General features: G+C 44.3%; 1 protein-coding gene across 2 annotated transcripts; it reads left to right on the forward strand.

Moving 5' to 3' along the window:
• Positions 1–3,409: 3,409 nt before the first annotated feature.
• On the forward strand, positions 3,410–7,048 carry Il20 (interleukin 20). Of its 2 annotated transcripts, XM_032915715.1 has the most exons (5): positions 3,410–3,781; positions 4,104–4,169; positions 4,277–4,429; positions 5,465–5,539; positions 6,532–7,048. In XM_032915715.1, exons 1-5 carry the CDS (start codon positions 3,623–3,625, stop codon positions 6,607–6,609), a joined length of 531 nt encoding a protein of 176 aa, XP_032771606.1. In that variant the 5' UTR covers positions 3,410–3,622; the 3' UTR covers positions 6,610–7,048. The 2 variants fall into 2 exon arrangements, with proteins under 2 accessions (XP_032771606.1, XP_032771607.1); XM_032915716.1 differs by lacking the exon at positions 4,104–4,169 and having other exon boundaries at positions 3,623–3,781; positions 6,532–6,609.
• The last annotated feature ends 11,570 nt before the right edge of the window (positions 7,049–18,618 follow it).

Here is an 18,618-nt window from a genome sequence, read left to right on the forward strand (position 1 = left end):
TCACAGAACAAAGAAAGTAGGTTTTAAAAACAGAGGGGAAAGGGGTGACATTATTGTTATACTGCTTCCTGCTGAGTAGGGGCATCAAGTTCCTTGGGCCAAGTTTGATCCTCACTATCCAGATATCTAGTTTCTTTTTGTTTCTTCTTTGAGCATGACTACTTAAGAAACCAGAAACAATAGCAACAAACCAACCACCATTAGTGGCAACTGCCCCACCACTGGGGTCTGAGCATTTATAGAACCCTCAGAAGTCCCCAGAATCTAAACATCACACAATTGCAGAAACCGTCTGCTGTTGGCAAATTCATGCCTCTACTAGAGCACAAGGCAAATCATAGTCAGCTGCTGTGGACAATCTGAACAGCCCCATATCCCACACCTGGGATTAAAATGAAAACACGTTCCCATAATATTGCTGTGTTTTTCCAAGAAATCAAAATTCTCATTATATGTCTTTTTAGAATATCTTTATATCTGCCAGGCCACCAGGCACATGGTGTGTTGTGTGTGTGTGTGTGTGTGTGTGTGTGTGTGTGTGTGTGTGAGAGAGAGAGAGAGAGAGAGAGAGAGAGAGAGACACACAGAGAGAGAGAGAGAGAGAGGGGGGGTGAGAGAGAGAGAGAGAGAGAGAGAGAACAGAGAGAAACAAAAAAAGAGAGAGAAAAAGAAAACAGAGAGAGAAAACAAAAAAAAACAAAAAAAAAAACAAACAAACACAGAGAGAGAGAGAGAGAGAGAGAGAGAGAGAGAGAGAGAGAGAGAGAGAGAGGGTTTACAGTGATATTTCCTAAAAAAGGTCATGTGCTATTATATATGACCCAGGAGCACAGTATGGAAAAGTTTCGGGGATACTCAAACATTTAGTGGGTTCCTGGTTAAGGAAACAGAATCAAAGGAACACAGAAGCCATATTTAGCAGGATTGATCAGTCGAGTGGCAGACAGGAAAACTCACCCACAATGCTTGAAGACAGGTCTCAGGAGAAACATCCAGAATTTCGGGTAGGGATTACAGACATGGCTTTATTTGGTTATTTTAATGACATGAGCAATTCCTGTAGGAATTTTTGGCTCCGAGGCTGAAAGAAATTTTAGGAGTGATTTGCATACTGAAGACACGTTAATGTAATTATGAGCATTAAAAGGAAAGAAAACTGTTAGATGAGAAATAAAGACAGGAGAGAAAGAAAGAGAGGAGAAGGGATTTACTTTAGAGCGCCTTTTGATGGATCCATGCAGGTATCTGGCTTCCAGTGGGGTGATTCCTTGGGTGAAAAGTGTTCTATTCTCGGAGCCCTACATCGAGGCACCACAATTTTTTGGTGCAAAAATGGCATCTCTCATCTTTAAAGGAATAAGAGATAGTTTACCCCGGACTGTGGTCTGAGAGCACAAATTTAGGTTACCCCACAATCCATGTTGCAATATGGAAGTCATTTCATAAAGTTCTTACAGTTTTACAGGAAAAAAAGGAGAAAGTTATAAATCAAGGCGAGGTTAGAATGCATGGGTGGGTAGTAGGTATAGCCAGATGGCAGGAAGGCCTTCTGTAGGCCCAAGATGCTATCCGATGATGTCCTTAGCTTTTGGGTTGGTGCAAGCTAGTGGTTTGCTAGCCAATTCTGAAAGGTTTCTACATATCAGTCACAGACTTATAGATAGAGAGTGTCCAACTCGTTCTGGTTTATTTGTGACTTCCTACTGAAAAATTTCTTTAGCTTAGTCAACACCGTCAGGCCTGGGCAAACTGAGTCAATTGACTGAGGTGGGAACTGTTAAGAGCAGAGATTTTTGTATGGTTTTTCCTTCCCTCCAAACCCACTAAAAGCTGTCGAACATATTGAAACATTAAATGAGCTCATTAGAGTGCTAAATGAGTGTGTGTGTGTGTGTAGACAGGAAGTCAACCTGGGGAGCTCCTTCTCAGGAGCCATCCATCTTGTTTTTTGAGATAGAATTGCTCACTAGGACATGGAGTGTAGTGATTAGGCAAGGCAGGGGCAGCAAGCCCAGGAATTGCCCTGCCTGTGCCTTTCCAGCCCTGGTGTGCTCCAGTTTTCCACACAGGTTGGGGTATGTGTGCTAAACTCAGGTCCTCACGCTGGTGTGGCAAGCACTCTGCAGACTAAGACGTCACCTTACGAGCATTGAAAGTTTAAATGTTTCACTTAGCCTTCCAATTTTTTTTTCTGACTTCTTTTAAGGGAAGAACACCCACCAATAGTATTTTTATCATATAGCTTCAAGAAAAATGAAATTTTCAAGATGAAAATACCTGTTATAGGGGCACATGGTTCTCCTGTTTCAATGACTCGGCAATGACACCACCAAATTCTGTTACTGTTGAAGATTTTGATATTATTTGCCCTTGTTTGATGTTGCATTAAAATATCCCATCCCCACCCTAGGGCCACTGTTACTGCCAGCAGGTAAGGCCTGAAACAGCAGACACTTGCAATGAGTTGACAGGGAATGGTGGTTGAAACGACATTCCACAATGTATAGTTATTTTTAAGGCGGGACCTCACTTTTCTTATCCTAGGCTATTCTATTTATCTTAAAACCAATAACCATTCCTTCTTTTTTTTATTATTATTATTATTATTATTATTATTATTATTATTTTATCTTAAAACATTTCAATGTTATTCCTTTCCGGTTTCGGGCAAACATCCCCTCCCCCCTCCCTTCCTTATGAACCCCCCAACAGTCTAGTTCACTGGATAACCATTCCTTTTTAATGAACACCTTCACTGCAAAAGAACACGTGAACTGTTTCAAATGCGTTTCTGCCTTTTTGGTGGGGGTCATTCTCTCAGCCTCAGGCCTAAGATACAAGGCCAGGGAGAAAGGTTGTTATTGTTGGATCTACTGTAGTCCTGTCTTACTGAGGTTCCCCTGCAGAGGGCTCTGAGGAGCCCCAGGAGCCTCTGGAAGGAGCCTTGTGAAGAGGAGCCCCATCAGTTCTTGCCTTTCACCAGCAGTAGGATTGTTATGAAATCATTGATTTTGCTTTTGGCATCAGGGCTTTAATGAACCCATTATGTTCCATTAACCACTCTGATCTCAGACCAATGCCAAATAGAGCTAGGCTCTTTTGCCCTGTGGGTGTCTGTAAAATCTAGACAATTTTCCCGCAGGTGTTTTTGGTGGCACGGTCACAGCTTTTGTGACACTGTTTTCCCCTGTAGGTCTAAGGGGACCGCAGAAGGAGTTGCAGCGGCTTTCTGGAAGGGGGGAGGGCTGTCTACGTCAATTCCCTCCAACAAGTTTTGACATTTCTTCTGATATGTCATTCTCTGTTGGTTCACTGCATGTGTCTGCTGCTCCAGGCCTTCTCTGCTGGCAATGACCTTGGCGCTGGGAAGGTGACCCAATAAAGGAGTCATGACCCCGTGGTTCTACCCAGTACCTAGATCCTGAAGGGACTGGGAGGCTTCTGGCTGAAGCAGCTTTTCTTAGGAAGTTGCGTGAACACATAGCACTGCTTGCCGTCGCAGAAGCTCCCACCCAGTGGACAGCTGGTGCTGGCATATACCTGGTGGCTAGACCGGAGAAATCAATAACTCTGACCGATCTCTTTGAACTTCCACTTCTGGTCTCCAGGATCTAGGTGTAAGATGAGAGGCTTTCGTCTTGCCTTTGGACTGTTCTCCGTTGTGGGTTTTCTTCTCTGGACTCCTTTAACTGGGCTCAAGACCCTTCATTTGGGAAGCTGTGTGATCACTGCAAACCTACAGGCAATACAACAGGAATTTTCTGAGATTCGGGATAGTGTGGTATGTAAAGGATCTATCTTCTCTCTCTCTCTCTCTCTCTCTCTCTCTCTCTCTCTCTCTCTCTGTCTCTCTCTGTCTGTCTGTCTGTCCTCTTTCCCCTTTGTCTGTCTTCTCGGCGTATCCCTGGTAGTGGGCTAACGAAGACTGGGAGGATGGAGAGAGACTCCAATCCTGGACAGTGTATTTCTAAGAGATGCCTGACCTTGGTAGTTCAAAAAATGCCTCTCACCAGACCCTAGCAGGAAAGAGGCCAAGAATTTTGATAGCTAAGACCTTGGCAGCAGTAAATGACCTGTCTCTTCTTGTCCTTTCTCCTGTTTAGCAAGCTGAAGATGAAAATATCGACGTCAGGATTTTAAGGACGACTGAGTCCCTGAAAGACACAAAGGTCTGCATTTGATCTGGGGGGAGCTGAGGGAGGGCGAGTGCAGAGCTTCTTCATCGGCCTGGTCTTGTCTCCTGCTCTTCCCTCTGACACCCTTGTCTTCTTCGCAGCTTTCGGATAGGTGCTGCTTTCTCCGCCATCTAGTGAGGTTCTATCTGGACAGGGTGTTCAAAGTCTACCAGACCCCTGACCATCATACCCTGCGAAAGATCAGCAGCCTCGCCAATTCCTTTCTTATCATCAAGAAGGACCTCTCAGTCTGTGTGAGTAATGGTATTGGTTACATAGTTTGAGGGACTTAGCAACCAGGTCCATTTTCCTGTCCTATTAAAGGGGTAGAGAAATTGAGAAATTACTAAACAAAACAAGAAGCCCACCAATCAACTAACAAACCAACCAAAAGAAAAGTGTTGAACCATGTAACTCTTTAGGAATATATGCTAAAAACTCTTTTGAATATATGTTTAAAGAGTTTGAAGAAATATAAAATGCTGGCTGTTTGGTATTTATGATTATTAGCTAGTATCTGTGAAACTAGACTTTTTTTCTATAGGTAATGCATTTTACATCCTTACTAGGGCATTTTGTGGTAGGTCAGTGGGTTATTGGGATTGATCTTAGGTTAGGAACAGAGCTGTAGAATTGCATTCCTGGGATTGGGGATTTAGCTCAGTGGTAGAGCGCTTGCCTAGCAAGCCCAAGGCCCTGGGTTCGATACCCAGCTCCAAATAAAAAGAATTGCATTCTTTCCATAAGGGTCTGGATTTGCTCTGGAGTCTCCTAGACAGGAGCTAGAGTAGGAAGCCAGTGGGGAACAGGAACTGGAGACTCTGCCAGCCCCATTGCTTTCTCAAAACCCCCTGTGAGCTCTGTATTTAAAACCGAAAAGCTGGCTTATATTAGTCTGATGGCTAGTTAAATGATCCCAAATGATGAAGCAGGAAAGGACTTTCCTACAGAAATGACTACTCATAGGGTTATAGAAACAGAATTCTCTGCTTATCCTAATAGCAAGAACAGAAAGACCAAAATTTAAAATAAAATTAGAAGTGGAGAGAGATGGCTTTACATTTAAGAGAACTGGCTACTGCCCTTGCAGAGGACCCAGGTTTGATCCCCAGCACCCACTAAGTGTCTTACAGCTCTTTCTTAGTTCCAGTCCCAGGGACCCAGCACTCGCTCCAGGCCTCCTCTTGGTACTGCATGAATGGGTGCACAGACATTCATACAGGCAAAACACAATATACACTGAAAGGCAAAAATAAAACATACCATTCTCTGGGCTTTTTTTTCCCCAGCATTCTCACATGTCATGTCATTGTGGCGAAGAAGCAATGGAGAAATACAACCAAATTCTCAGTCATTTCACAGAGGTATATATATACAGTGTTTGTATGGATTGTGGGAGGTGTGTTTTTGGAACTGAGATTAAAGATACGGGGGGGGGAGGGATATTCATGTTGGTAAACACCAGGTTATTAGTTCACTATGGCCCTAGGGGCAATCCCAGGTCCTAGGACGATGCATTCTCTACATGATTCCCCGCCAGTGAAGAAAGAATGTCTATGTCTCCTCCAAACACTCCAGAGATACCTGGATCTTCCAAGGGGCACAAATGAGAAACGGTTGTTTTCCAATACACACACACACACACACACACACACACACACACACGTTCAAAAGCACTCACTTGCAACATCATATGAATCCATCTATGTTGTTTCTCACAATGACACTCTTGCCTATCTCCCAAGAAAGTGTTCACTGACTTCCTCCCCCTCCCCCTTCCCTGATTCAGCCTAAGCCATTGCCTGCAGGAAACTAGTAGATGCTTCTCCCAGAGTTGGCTACCTCTTGCCATACTGTGGGAACTCCAGTCACTTGGTCATCACACATCATTTCAGTCACTGTTCCTGCCTGTCTCCACTCCTCAACTGAGAATTCCTTATGAGCAAGGATTGTGCTACTCACTTCTGAACTGGCCCAGTGCTTGCCTTAGTCAATATCTATTAGATCAAAGTATGCACAGTAGGGAACACACATAGGCAACACGGACACACACACACACACACACACACACACACACACACACACACACAATTCTTGAGAAAAACAGCCTTCTTATTTTGATCTGTGTAGGCAAGTTCTCTCTGGGCCTCAGTTCCCTATGTATGACCAGGTTGGTGAACTCAGTAGCTTTCTTCCTTGGGTGAATATGTGAGGTTCTGTTGCCTCTTTTAGTCTCTTTATCTTGAAAAGAATTCTCTTCTCACTCCCCCAGTTGACCTACCAACAGGAGGGAGGACTATTCCTGGGCAAACGTCTCTTTTGCCTCTCTGACAAGATGCCTCTGCTCTTTCTTCAGCTTGAGCTCCAGGCAGCCGTGGTGAAGGCTTTGGGGGAACTAGGCATTCTTCTGAGATGGATGGAGGAGATGTTATAGATGAGAGTGGAGAGGCTGCTGAGAACGCTCCTGTCCAAGAGTCCCAGATCCCAGCACCACGAAGACAAGGCCCCAGGTGCTGCTGAGAACATTTCTACCCAAGAGTCCCAGTCCTCAGTACCACGAAGACATGGCCTCAAACCACCACCCCTGTGTGATATAATTTAGTGCTGGCCACAGTGTGTATTTTTTATATATTATTGGTTCCCTTATATGGAGGCCTTCGTGTGTCTCTCTATTCCCTTACACTGTAATTTTGTAAAATTCTCTGTAATGTCTTTTCTAATGCTGTCTATATTTATTCATTAATATGTGTATTTATTTTCTATTGAACTTCTATTTATTTTTGTACTTGCACACAAGACTTAGTAGATTCTATTTATAACCTGTCAAGAGCAGGCGATATATTTTCATATAATAAACAAGCCTGTTAAACTCCGGAAGAGTGGCTACAGGAAGCTGGTGTTTAACTGAGGACATACTTACTGCTGAGAGCCCAACGAGACAGTGAACCAGTGGCTCCTTGATGTGAACTTTGGAAGAAAGCATCAGATATAAAATTATTTTTGGAAGGAGGCACCAGATAGAAAACTATAGGTGTCTTATAATTATTGAACATTCCAAACCAACTTTCCAGACTCATATGTGTATGAGTTCAGCTATGGGCTCTTTGACCCATATGTATTTCTACGAATAAAGTTTTCTTTGTGTAACATCAGCCTGAAGTTTGAAATTACTCCCCTAGAGGAACATTGTTGAGGTTAAGTTTGAATCTCAGGGCCAGGTAGGATCCTCAGGCTTCCTGGGAAGGAAAATGAGTGAGAATTGAGCTTCTTTCCGTATGATCCATTCCCACCTAGCCCCATGTCTTAATTCGCTGCCATCCCCAGTCCTGTGAGCCCTTAACAAGTGACAGAGGGAGAGGCCTCAGCCTTCCTACTCTCAACTCATAGGCTCTGCGCTCAAGTGTCTTCTCACACCCGGTTCCTTACCAGGCACCCTGAGCATGGCACCAGTCTCAGTGGGCACACATGATAGGGTTCAGAACCCGGGGTGCTGTATTGCTCCATAGTCTTCCCGGGACAGGGGATGAGCTGTCTCCTGAGGTCTACGCATTTGGATTTTCTCCAGTCATGTGGTCTACTTTGCTGCTGGATCAAGTCTTTTTGTCTTTTGTTTAATCAAAATGCTTTCTTTCCAGGTTCTTCAGATGGAGCAGTCTGTACCTGGCCTGGTCCCGTCTTCCTTTCCCCTCGCTCAGAGCTCTGCCCCCAGCTTTGTAAGGTTCAATTTTCCAAGCCAGCTTGGCTCCTTGGATTCTACCATCGCCTCTTTCTATTGCCTCAATTGTTTTGCTTTGATTGATAGACCTTTAAGAATTAAAATTTATTTCCTCAGCTCATGTATAAACGGCAACTACCCAAGAGAGAAAAATTGGAAAGACGAGAAAAGTTGAAGAAGAAAATAAACATAGAAAACAATTTTTTAAATATCCACTCTCTCTCCTTCCCGTTTCTTTCCCCATTGCCCTCTCTTGGTTGAGTTTGAATCATGACTGAACTCTCATTACCTCCCCTCTTTTTCACCAGGTTCTTTGTATGGTTGTGAGTGTGTTACCTGGTACAAACGAGAACTTAAGCAATAGATACTCAAACCAGGGCTAGAGGGAGGCCCCGAGGGCGGTGGGAGACATAAAGCGATGGAGACTCCATAGTGGCTCCCTACAGCTCTGGAATGGAGTAACCAGGAAACCCCCCTCCCCCACTCCTGTTCTGCTTTCTGCTGTTTTGGTTGAGAACAAGTATGGTCAGAAAACATTAAATTGGAAATTCTAAAAAGCAAGTGATCTGTAACTTGTAAATGACTTTTATTATAGTATTGTTATTGTTGCTCCTCTCTTACGGTGCCCAGTGTATACATTAAGCTTCATCATAGGTATGTATGTATGCATGTATGAATGTATGCATGTATAGAAGAAAATGTCTCCTGTACCTGAGGGTTCTGCACATGCAGATTCAACCGGTTATGGATAAAAACATTTTTGAAAATAAATCACATCTTATATTGAACCCACATAGACAGTTTTCATCTTCATTCCTTTAATTAGTCTCCCAGTCATGCACATGACTTTTATATTATATTAAATATATGACTATATAAATAAATGTGTAGGTTGTGTGGAAGTACTATGCCATTTTATATAAGAGAGTTGAACATCCACGGAGTTGAACATCCTTGGGGAGGGAAAGTAGTTTGGAAAACACTGTCCCATAAAAACTGAAGAACTGTATAAAGGGTCATAATGATTGTAGCTTCAATTTCCCAAGGGGGAGCTTAAAGTGTATTCCCCCCAAATAGTGGGGAGTGGCTTCTGTAAGGAAAATGATTGTTGTGGCTAAGTACCTATCACTTGGGAGGCTCTGTGTTGGGAGCTTAATATATGTTATGTTACTTACGTCTTAGAGGAGGCCTGTGAGGAAGGCCTCTTTATCACCATATACAGGTGAAGATGTGTCCAGACATGCCCATACGAAGCAGCAGAACCAAAGCTTGATATAGGCAGCCTGGTTTCTACAGCCACATGGTGATGAAGTAAAAATATGGCTGTAGGAGATAATAGAGCACCAACTCGCTTTGGTGGATGGACAGATGGAAGCCCAGGTCTTAGATAGCATTTGACCAAACGGTGCCTTTCAGTGCCCAGAAAGTGCCAAGCTTTCCCACCAAGGTGGGGAACTAAGTTTTGGTTTCCCAGTGAAACCTATCTTTACAACATCTCTGTTGAATGTCAATCTCTCATATTTCTAAGCCTCAAACAGAGCTGACATGGGTTTTTCTGTAGATCGCAAGAGAAATATGCTCAACTTAGAATGACCTATCAACTGTGGTTACCATGAGCTGTTATACTGTAGATGAAACACATTTTTTTTTCTCTGCTTTAATCTCTGATGAGAAATGGATATTCAAACAGAGGCCAGATCATACCTAAAAACAAAACTACCCACAATCTTCAGCAGTCACCCCAGGAAACCAACTCGGTATCTACAATCTCCAGCCTGGGAAGCTGGCCTACTGTTAACTTTAAGTAGACTTACAGCCAATTAGATAGATCATCTCCCCTCTCAGTAAGCTCACAGAACAATAACCCTTGTAAGCATTTGGTTCCAAATGAGCGACTTATTAGTAACTGACAAACCCCAATATATAATTCCTAATCAATCACACAGGATGCCCTGCTTAGAGTTAAATCTCCTGCAGCTCCCTCAGGTCAACATCCTCAACCAGAGCACGCCTGGTGGCATCCATTTTTCTTTCTACAACAAATCTTGCTGAACCTCTGCCCACTCTGGAGTCTCTACTAAAACACAGCCGATGGGGGCAAGTTCTGGAAACATAATCTCTCCCTGTCTTCACCTGGTAGGTTTACTTTTGTTTGAACTGTTTCTACATTGCTTTGTTAAAGTGAAAATGGTAGTATGGGTGATTCTGGATTTATTTCCAGACACTGGATTCTACCATGTCTTGGGGCCTTAGAAGGGTCTGCTGCCCTCACTGCCTTCTATAGCCTAAAGGAATCTATTTGCCTGGTTCAACATCTGAAGTGAGTGAGAGAGAGAGAGAGATGTCTGGAAGCATGGACTAGTTTTCCCTTCAGTGAGAGGCTCACTTTCAGAAGGCATGGTGTCCGAAACCTAGGAGTGAGGGTAAGGGATTTGTGATTCTAACAACAGGAAGGACCTGTTCTGTCCTCTCATTTCCACCATGACTTTGGGGCAGCCCAAATCCTCTATTTTTAAAGAGTCAGGCCTTCTAGCATCATTTGTTTTAACTCGCGTGTATCCATCCTCCATGAAGACAGACAAGACTTTGGTTTCCTTGCTAGACCCTTGCAGGAACCTTGAGGATCAGACTGCTTTTATCTCAGGTGTTGAATCTTTCCCTTCCTCCCATCTTAGCATATTTCAATACTATACTGTCAACAACCACTGAATCCAAAAGTAAGAGAGGGGCCAGTGTTTGAGTAGAATATTAAGATATATAAAATATTCAATGATTTTTTGTTTGTTTGTTGAGTAGCTTGACCTTTGCTGCAAAACCCACTTTGCTCTGCAGCCAAGGGCTTGCTCCTGGCACACGGTAGGTCAGGTGACACATGGCAGGCCAGGTGACACAGGGCAGGCCGGGTGATACACAGCAGGCAGGCGGCACGTGGCAGCAAAAAGCAGAAGCACAGTGATTACAACCGCTCCCTGTTTCACTGGAAGGCCAGGAGAGCAGAGGTGACACCTCAACTCTCCTGATAGCCATGAGTCAACACTTAACGAGAAGAGGAAGAAGCAGAGCCCAGAGGCCTGAGGCCATGAGTCACGAGAGCCCCGGACACCACTCAGAGTGTGTTCTTTGTCTTACTCAACGTTAGAACTGATCACAGAGAACACGCAGATCAGTTCAGATAGCAGTTGGGTTTCAGAGAGGGAAAGTAAGTTGTCAAAGGTTGCACAGTAAGTCTTGGCAGCGTTGGCCCTAAACTTAAGGTCCTTGTGCTTCCAGTAAACTTAACTTCAATTCTACTCAAGAATAAGTTAAAGTCATCTAGGTTAGAAGAGAAGAGTCTCTGCATTTGTAGAGGACCTTCTTATCTAGGTTGAAATAGCCAATAGAAGCCATCAAAAGCAGCTAGCATAGAAAGTCTCAGTAAGATGGCGGAATATGAAATCCATGCACAAAACCCAACTATATTTTCACATTTCAGCAACACACTAATGGAACTCGAACTTCAGAAAAAATTACTAGGTGGCTAGAGATGGCTCAGCGGTTAAGAGCACTGACTGCTCTTCCAGAGGTCCTGAGCTCAATTCCCAGAAACCACATGGTGCCTCACAACCATCTGTAATGGGATCTGATGCCCTCTTCTGGTGTGTCTGAAGACAGCTACGGTGCACTCATATGCATAAAGTAAATAATTCTTTTAAAAAATTACTAATTGCCATAACACTAAAACTTGAAATAATTGAAAGAAGGTAGGCCTAGAGCAATGGCTCAGTGGTTAAGAGTATATTCTGTTCTTGCAGAGGACTAGATTTGATTCCCAGAATCTGAGTTGTGTGGGTGGCTTATAACTGCCTGTAACTCTAGCACTGGGGCATCTGACCTCTTCTGATCTCTTTGGGCACTGCACTCACGTGTACAAATTTACACACACACACACACACACACACACACACACACACTCACACACACATACACCTTTTGTCTCTTGTTAGAAAACAAACAGGATCTAGAGAATAAGAAAATAAAACAAAGCCAGACAAACTGGGATAGAGCAAAACAAAAAGAAGAAAAAGATCCAAAGAAAAAAACACACACACACACACACACACACACACACACACTAACACACACAATCTCACACACACAATCATACATACATATACACAATCACACACAATCACACATACACACACTATCACACACACAATCACACACACAATCTCACACACAATCCTACATACATACACACAATCACACACACACAATCACACACACACAAATCACACACACACACACAATCACACATACACACATTACAATTGAAATAATAAGACTGAGAGAAGGCTCCATGACCTCGAGCACTTACTGTTGTGGAGGACCTAAGATCAGTTCCCAGCAGCTGCATGGCGGCTCACGGAAACCTGTAATCCCAGCTCCAGGGGAACCGATGCTTTATTCTGGCCTTCAAAGTCCTCCTGCACACATGTAGGAGGCATAAACTCACACAGGCAAACACACGTGCGCATAAAACAAAAGCAAATAGATCTTTAAAAACCCCTTTGAAGGATCCATCTACATGTGGTGTGTGTGCACGTGAGCGTGCATGTTTACATGTGTGAGGCTCACGTATGTGGGGGCGTGTGTATGGCTGATGTTGGGATCTTTCTCACTGACTCTTTCGCCTCAGTCTTTGAGGCCGCGTCTCTCAGTCAGTCCTAGAAGTTACTGGGGTGGTGGCTTGTCTCATTAGCCAGCTCGCTCTGGGGATCCCCTGCGTCCACATTCCCAGGCTGGTTACAGGTGGGAAACCACACCCATCGAGCATTGTGTGGGTTCTGGGGATCTGAACTCCACTCCTCAAACTTTTCCAGCAAACGCTTCCACTGCCTCTTTTGGGCACAGAAAGTTGTACTGAAATCTGTAAACATTAGTGGGACAAAAATATTAAGTGTCGAGTGATGGGGAACTACACCATACTCATGAACAAAGGACTCTGTCATCAAGGTGTCAAAATTTCCCCAAGTTGACCTGTACAGTTCAGTGCAATTGGAGTTAAAAATCCTAGAAGCCTCCTCTAGATAGAAAAGAATACAGCAAAAACTTACCATGAGATAAAACAGAACAGATCTAATCGTATAAAACACTGGAGTTTGAAAAAGAATTAAATGATAGGATTAACACTGTGTGACCTCAAATGTATGCGAAATGCTGACAACCGAGACAGAGTGACGCTGGTGTGAGGCTAGACAGACGGAGCACTGGGACAGACCTGAATGCCTGGATGTGTACAGACAATTCATTTTCAACAGCAAATGGAGGCATAGAATAGCCATTCTATATGTTGGGGCATCTTTTGGGTATATGCCCAAGAGAGGTAGAGCTGGGTCCTCAGGCAATTCAATGTCCAATTTTCTGAGGAACCTCCAGACTGATTTCCAGAATGGTTGTACCAGTCTGCAATCCCACCAACAATGGAGTGTTCCTCTTTCTCCACATCCTCGCCAGCATCTGCTGTCACCTGAGTTTTTGATCTTAGCCATTCTCACTGGTGTGAGGTGAAATCTCAGGGTTGTTTTGATTTGCATTTCCCTTATGACTAAAGATGTTGAACCATTCAGAGCCTGCCCCACATGTGGCCCATACATATACAGCCACCAAACTAGATAAGATGGATGAAGCAAAGAAGTGCAGGCCATCAGGAACCGGATGTAGATCTCTCCTGACAGACACACACAGAATACAGCAAATACATAGGAGAATGCCAGCAGCAAACCACTGAACTGAGAAGAAGACCTCCGTTGAAGGAATCAGAGAAAGGACTGGAAGAGCTTGAAGGGCTTGAGACCCCATATGAACGACAATGCTAACCAACCAGAGCTTCCAGGGACTAAGCACTACCCAAAGACTACACATGGACTGACCTTGGGCTCCAACTGCATAGGTAGCAATGAATAGTAAGGGCACCAGTGGAAGGGGAAGCCCTTGGTCCTGCCAAGACTGAACACCTAGTGAACGTGATTGTTGGGGGGAGGGTGGTAATGGGGGGAGGATGGGGAGGGGAAGCCTATAGAGAAGGGGAGGGGGAGGGGTTAGGGGGACGTTGGCCCGGAAACTGGGAAGGGGAATAACAATCAAAATGTAAATAAGAAATACTCAAGTTAATAAAGATTAAAAAAAAAAAAAGAATATCCATTCTAAGAAGTGGTGCTGAAATAGAGGTGGTGTAGGCCTTTAATTCCAGAGGTTAGCCAATTTAATCTAGCCTGAGCTACAGCATGAGGCCCTGTTGTGAGGGGGTGGGGAGGAGGAGGAGGGAAGGGAGGAAAGAAGGAAGAAAGGAAAGAGGACGAAAAAAGAAAGATGGATTGCTTACCTATTCCAAGTGTCGAGGAGGCTACAGAAGAACAGAAGTGACACCATGGGGGATGGGAAGGGGACAATTGGCTATCCATACAGAAAAAAAATCTTAGATTCATGCTTCATTCTATAAAACACCAATGACACCTGCAACTGCATACCTTCTTAGGGGAAGGGTTTTGAAAACTTTTGTGGGCTTTCAGTTACTCCAATGTGCTTGGCTGTGCCACGGAAGCCCTAGCCGTGGATGATCAGGTCCGTAATCTGCACTTCATGAAAGCTTTTTTAGAAAGGGCCGCTCATGAGGAGCCATCTTAAAATGGAAAGAAAATTCACTGTCTGGAGACTATTTGAAAGCCCTCTCTCTGAAAGAACTTATGTCCTAGAAATACAGAGTACTCAAAATTCAGCGATAAGAAAACAGTGCAATAAAAATTAGGCAAAAGATTTGAACAAAACCCAAAATAGATAAATAGATGCCAGAAGGCAGCACACAAGAGGCACGCACTCACCATTGTTTCTACTTACGTAAATGCAAATTTAAACCGCACAGTACTCCCATTAAAACAGAATTCAAGATTGTCTAACTGGGTATGGTGGCATAGGTCTGCGGTGCCAGCTTTCAGAGGATGAGGTAAGAGGGTAGCCAGTTCAGCCTAGAGTGAGCTGCAGCATGAGACCCAGTTTCAAAAAAAAGAAAGGAAGGGAGGACAGAAGAGAGGAAAGAAAAAGGAAAGAAGGAAAGAAGGAAAGAAAGAAAGAAAGAAAGAAAGAAAGAAAGAAAGAAAGAAAGAAAGAAAGAAAGAGAGAGAGAAGAAACATCATCTATCCCAACTGTTGAGGGGCGTGTGGAATGACCCTACACTGCTATGAGGGATATGTTGCAATGCCCCAAAGTAACCAGTAAACCCCACCTGCCCAGAAAGGAGGAAACTTCCCAGAATGCTGGGAGTAGTAGTTCTTAAGAGAAAAAAACAAAACCTCATGGGAAAGTATGGTGGCCTACAGGTATAGCCCCCGCAACACGTGGCTTGAGGTCATTCTAGCTGAGAAATTCCAGGGCACAGTACTGGCCAAAGTCCATTTCTTGGTTAGTATTTACTATTTAATAAAGCTTGCTTTAAATTTGGGCCCACATGTGGAGTTGGCTTTTCTGGCGAATCTTGGGATTAACAGTGTGAAGGAGACAACTGCTTCAAGAAGTAGTTTGGCGGTGTTCTGTACGGTTGGCAACGGTCGTGCTTTCCGTTCTGAGCATGGCTTAAGTGTATGAAGTATGCGGCAAGCACAAGTAAACGTTTAATGAACAAATGGCCGACAGAGGAGAGCAATAAACATCCAAACAGCGTCAAATGTGGCTCTCGGCATTTAGTAGAGAAACTGGAGTGGCCTAAGTGAGAGAGTAAACACAAGATAACCGGGAGCTTCCAAACCCCCAGCAGGAGAGTCTCAGAGCTCCCCATTAAGAGAGTCCTGGGTAGGGGTTCCTCTCTGGCCTCCCCGAGCATGAACTTCTAGCTTCCAGCTCCCCCTGAGGGCATTTTTACATAGCGGAATAAGCCACAGTAACCTCTGCTGGAAGTGGTTAACTGTTACCGTTCTCAAGAACACAACGTTTTCTCCCTGGGGCTGCTTTGCTGATCTCTCCTTGCAACAGGGTTAAGGGGCCAGCGTGTCCAGGTCAAGGACTTTGTGGAGCGCACTAGAAACAAATGTCCTAGAGTCTGGGACAAAAGAGCCCTCCTTGCTCCTGTAGTCTGCTTTCAGCAAACGTAAACAGCACGTGACGATTTACCAGTTTGATGTATAATACAGGTGGTTGCTAAAAAAAATAGTCAAGCGATCCTCTTCCACATGACCTTCCGCTCGATTTCAAGGTATGTATCCAAGAGAAAACAAAGCGCGTGCCTGTGCAGAGAGCTGCACCTGATTGTTTATTTTAGCTTCATTTTTTAAAATCAGAAACAACCTGCATGCTCATCCACAAGTAAATAGCTAAGCTGCAGGTATGGGGTGTGTGTGTGTGTGTGTGTGTGTGTGTGTGTGTGTGTGTGTGTATGTGATCTCGATGGTGGTGAAGGTTCTACTGGGCCTACCTATATCAAAGCTCATCGTGTTGTACGCTTTAAATAGGTGCAGTCAATTACATGCCATTTAGAGCTCAGAAAGGCTGCTAGAAACAGCTCAACTCAACGCCACAACCTGAAGGGACTGGGATGGTAACAAGACAGGCAAAGCTCCAGGACTGAGTTAGAAGACGGAGACCCACAGAACTGAGCCTAGCATTGGGGATGACTTTTCTATAGAGAGGTAATTTAAATTGATAAAAGTTAATACAACACTAGGAGGTTGAGAAGCTATGTAGAACTTTAAAAAAAAAATTGACAGGACTAATACAACTCTCTCTCTCTCTCTCTCTCTCTCTCTCTCTCTCTCTCAGAGTTGACTAAAGAAGATCCTCAACGACCTCCTGGCTGGGCTTCAGGACCCCACAGAGCTCTGTCCCTAGAGTAGTGACATCACATACATAGCCTAACTACATCAGGAATGGAAAACAAGCTCCAGATAATCTCAGGCTATGCACTACGCTGACCTGTGAATCTCGGAGGCTTTCCAAATCCAAAAGCTGTATCTCGAATAGGAATAACCAACATTCTACTAGATTAAAAACGATGTGCCAGAGAGAAGAGGGAGAGAAAATATGGAGAGAGTGTAGTTGTCAGAGGTATAATCTCTAAAGGAACCTAAGTATGTACAGGGAAATAAAAGGCAAGACTGTTTCAAGTAACAGCCTAGAAAATGGAACTAGGAAAATGAACAGATCTGAAATTCTAGAACTAAAGCAATTCGAAACTTTAGAATTCAATGGATAAAACTGAACGGAAGATCAGGAGGAAACAGGGAGGGTATTAAGAGACAAAGGACACAGGTCAAAGAAAATATCTGGAAAGGAATAGAACAGAAAAAAAAAATTATATAAAAGACTTCGTCTTTGAAGATTAAGGTTGTCCCGGGCAACTCTATGCTCCCACCAACCGTTCTGTGGGTGAAGCACGTATCCCAGGTGAGCCAGACCAGTACCATGGAACAGAGCTCCAGAAAGAGAGGCCAGAGACTGTGGAGAAGAAGCAGTATTTCTAGAGATGATGAAGCGACAATTCTAAATGCTGGATAAAGGCATCTGTTAGAGCTTCGATGTGAAATGCTTTTGTCCAGCTGTTGGCACTCTCTGGAGAGCTCGTGGAAGGTATAGGAGGTAGGAGGGGCCTACCTGGAGGAGGTAGGCCACAGGGATAGTCTGTAGGCCCCGCTGTGTCACCCCTCTCTGACTTACCGCAGCTAGTAACTTGCAGAGCCAGGAATGCAGGCAGAGTGTGACTTCAAGGTCTGCGTGTTTTCCACGCACTGTACTGCCTCTGTGTGTCTAGAATTGGGGCTAGAGGCCTAGGATCAAGTCCAGGTAATTCCCGTGCAAGCTGTATGAGTTTAGGATGGTTACTAAACCTTTCTTTGGCTTCTGAATCCAAAAAGACAGAGATAATCTCTCTGATCCATGTCACAGGGCTTCAGTGACTATCATTCTATACATTTTGCAAAGTGTTGTGTAACTGCTGGCTTATTGGAGTGGAGCAGAGACTCCTGCCCACCCTCCCACAAAGACACACTGCCAGTAGAGAGGCAACACTAACCGTGGCTGTCATTTACTTCTTCCACTGAATTATAAGGCAAACCAAAGACTCGAACCCTGTCATACCTAGGGCTCAGACACACCTCGACACCAATCATAGAAGCATGGAGGGGGCCAGACCAAAAGGGGCTTGAGGACTATTTTAATCTTCAGAGATGAAGTACTGTGGAAGAGAAAGGAGTTTGGTATGGCGGTCTGCATCCAGGAATAGGAAGCAATGTCTTAGTCACTGCTCTATTGCTGTGAAGAGAGGCACCAAGACCAAGGCAACTCTTAGGAAAGAAAGCATTTAAACTGGGGGCTTGCTCATAGAGTCCATTATCATCATGGCGGGGAGCATGGCAACATGCATGGTGCTGGAGCAGTAGTTGAGAGCTACAACCTGGTCCAGAAGCAGAGAGGGAGAGGGAGGGGTGAGGGAGAGGGAGGGGAAGGGAGAGGGGGGGGGGAAGGGGAGAGGGGCGAAACACAGAAACGGGAGGGAGGGGGGAAGGAGAAGGTTGCACACGAAAAGGGAGAGGGAGAGAGAAAGAAACACTGGGCCAGAGGTTGGGGATTTAGCTCAGCGGTAGAGTGCTTGCCTAGTGAGCGCAAGGCCCTGGGTTCGGTCCCCAGCTCTGAAAAAAAGAAAAAAAAAAAACAAAAAGAAACACTGGGCCAGGTGTGGGCTTATGAGACTCTCAAAGCCTACC

This window comes from Rattus rattus, chromosome 10 (genome assembly GCF_011064425.1).
Source record: "Rattus rattus isolate New Zealand chromosome 10, Rrattus_CSIRO_v1, whole genome shotgun sequence".
NCBI classification, from domain to species: domain Eukaryota; kingdom Metazoa; phylum Chordata; class Mammalia; order Rodentia; family Muridae; genus Rattus; species Rattus rattus.

Excerpts from the sequence above, each read along its gene's own strand:
- Il20 (XM_032915715.1), top strand. The coding sequence starts at position 3,623 with ATGAGAGGCTTTCGTCTTGCCTTTGGACTGTTCTCCGTTGTGGGTTTT. Across the intron at positions 4,170-4,276 it reads AGTCCCTGAAAGACACAAAG|CTTTCGGATAGGTGCTGCTT; the intron begins GTCTGCATTTGA and ends TCTTCTTCGCAG. Across the intron at positions 5,540-6,531 it reads TTCTCAGTCATTTCACAGAG|CTTGAGCTCCAGGCAGCCGT; the intron begins GTATATATATAC and ends CTCTTTCTTCAG.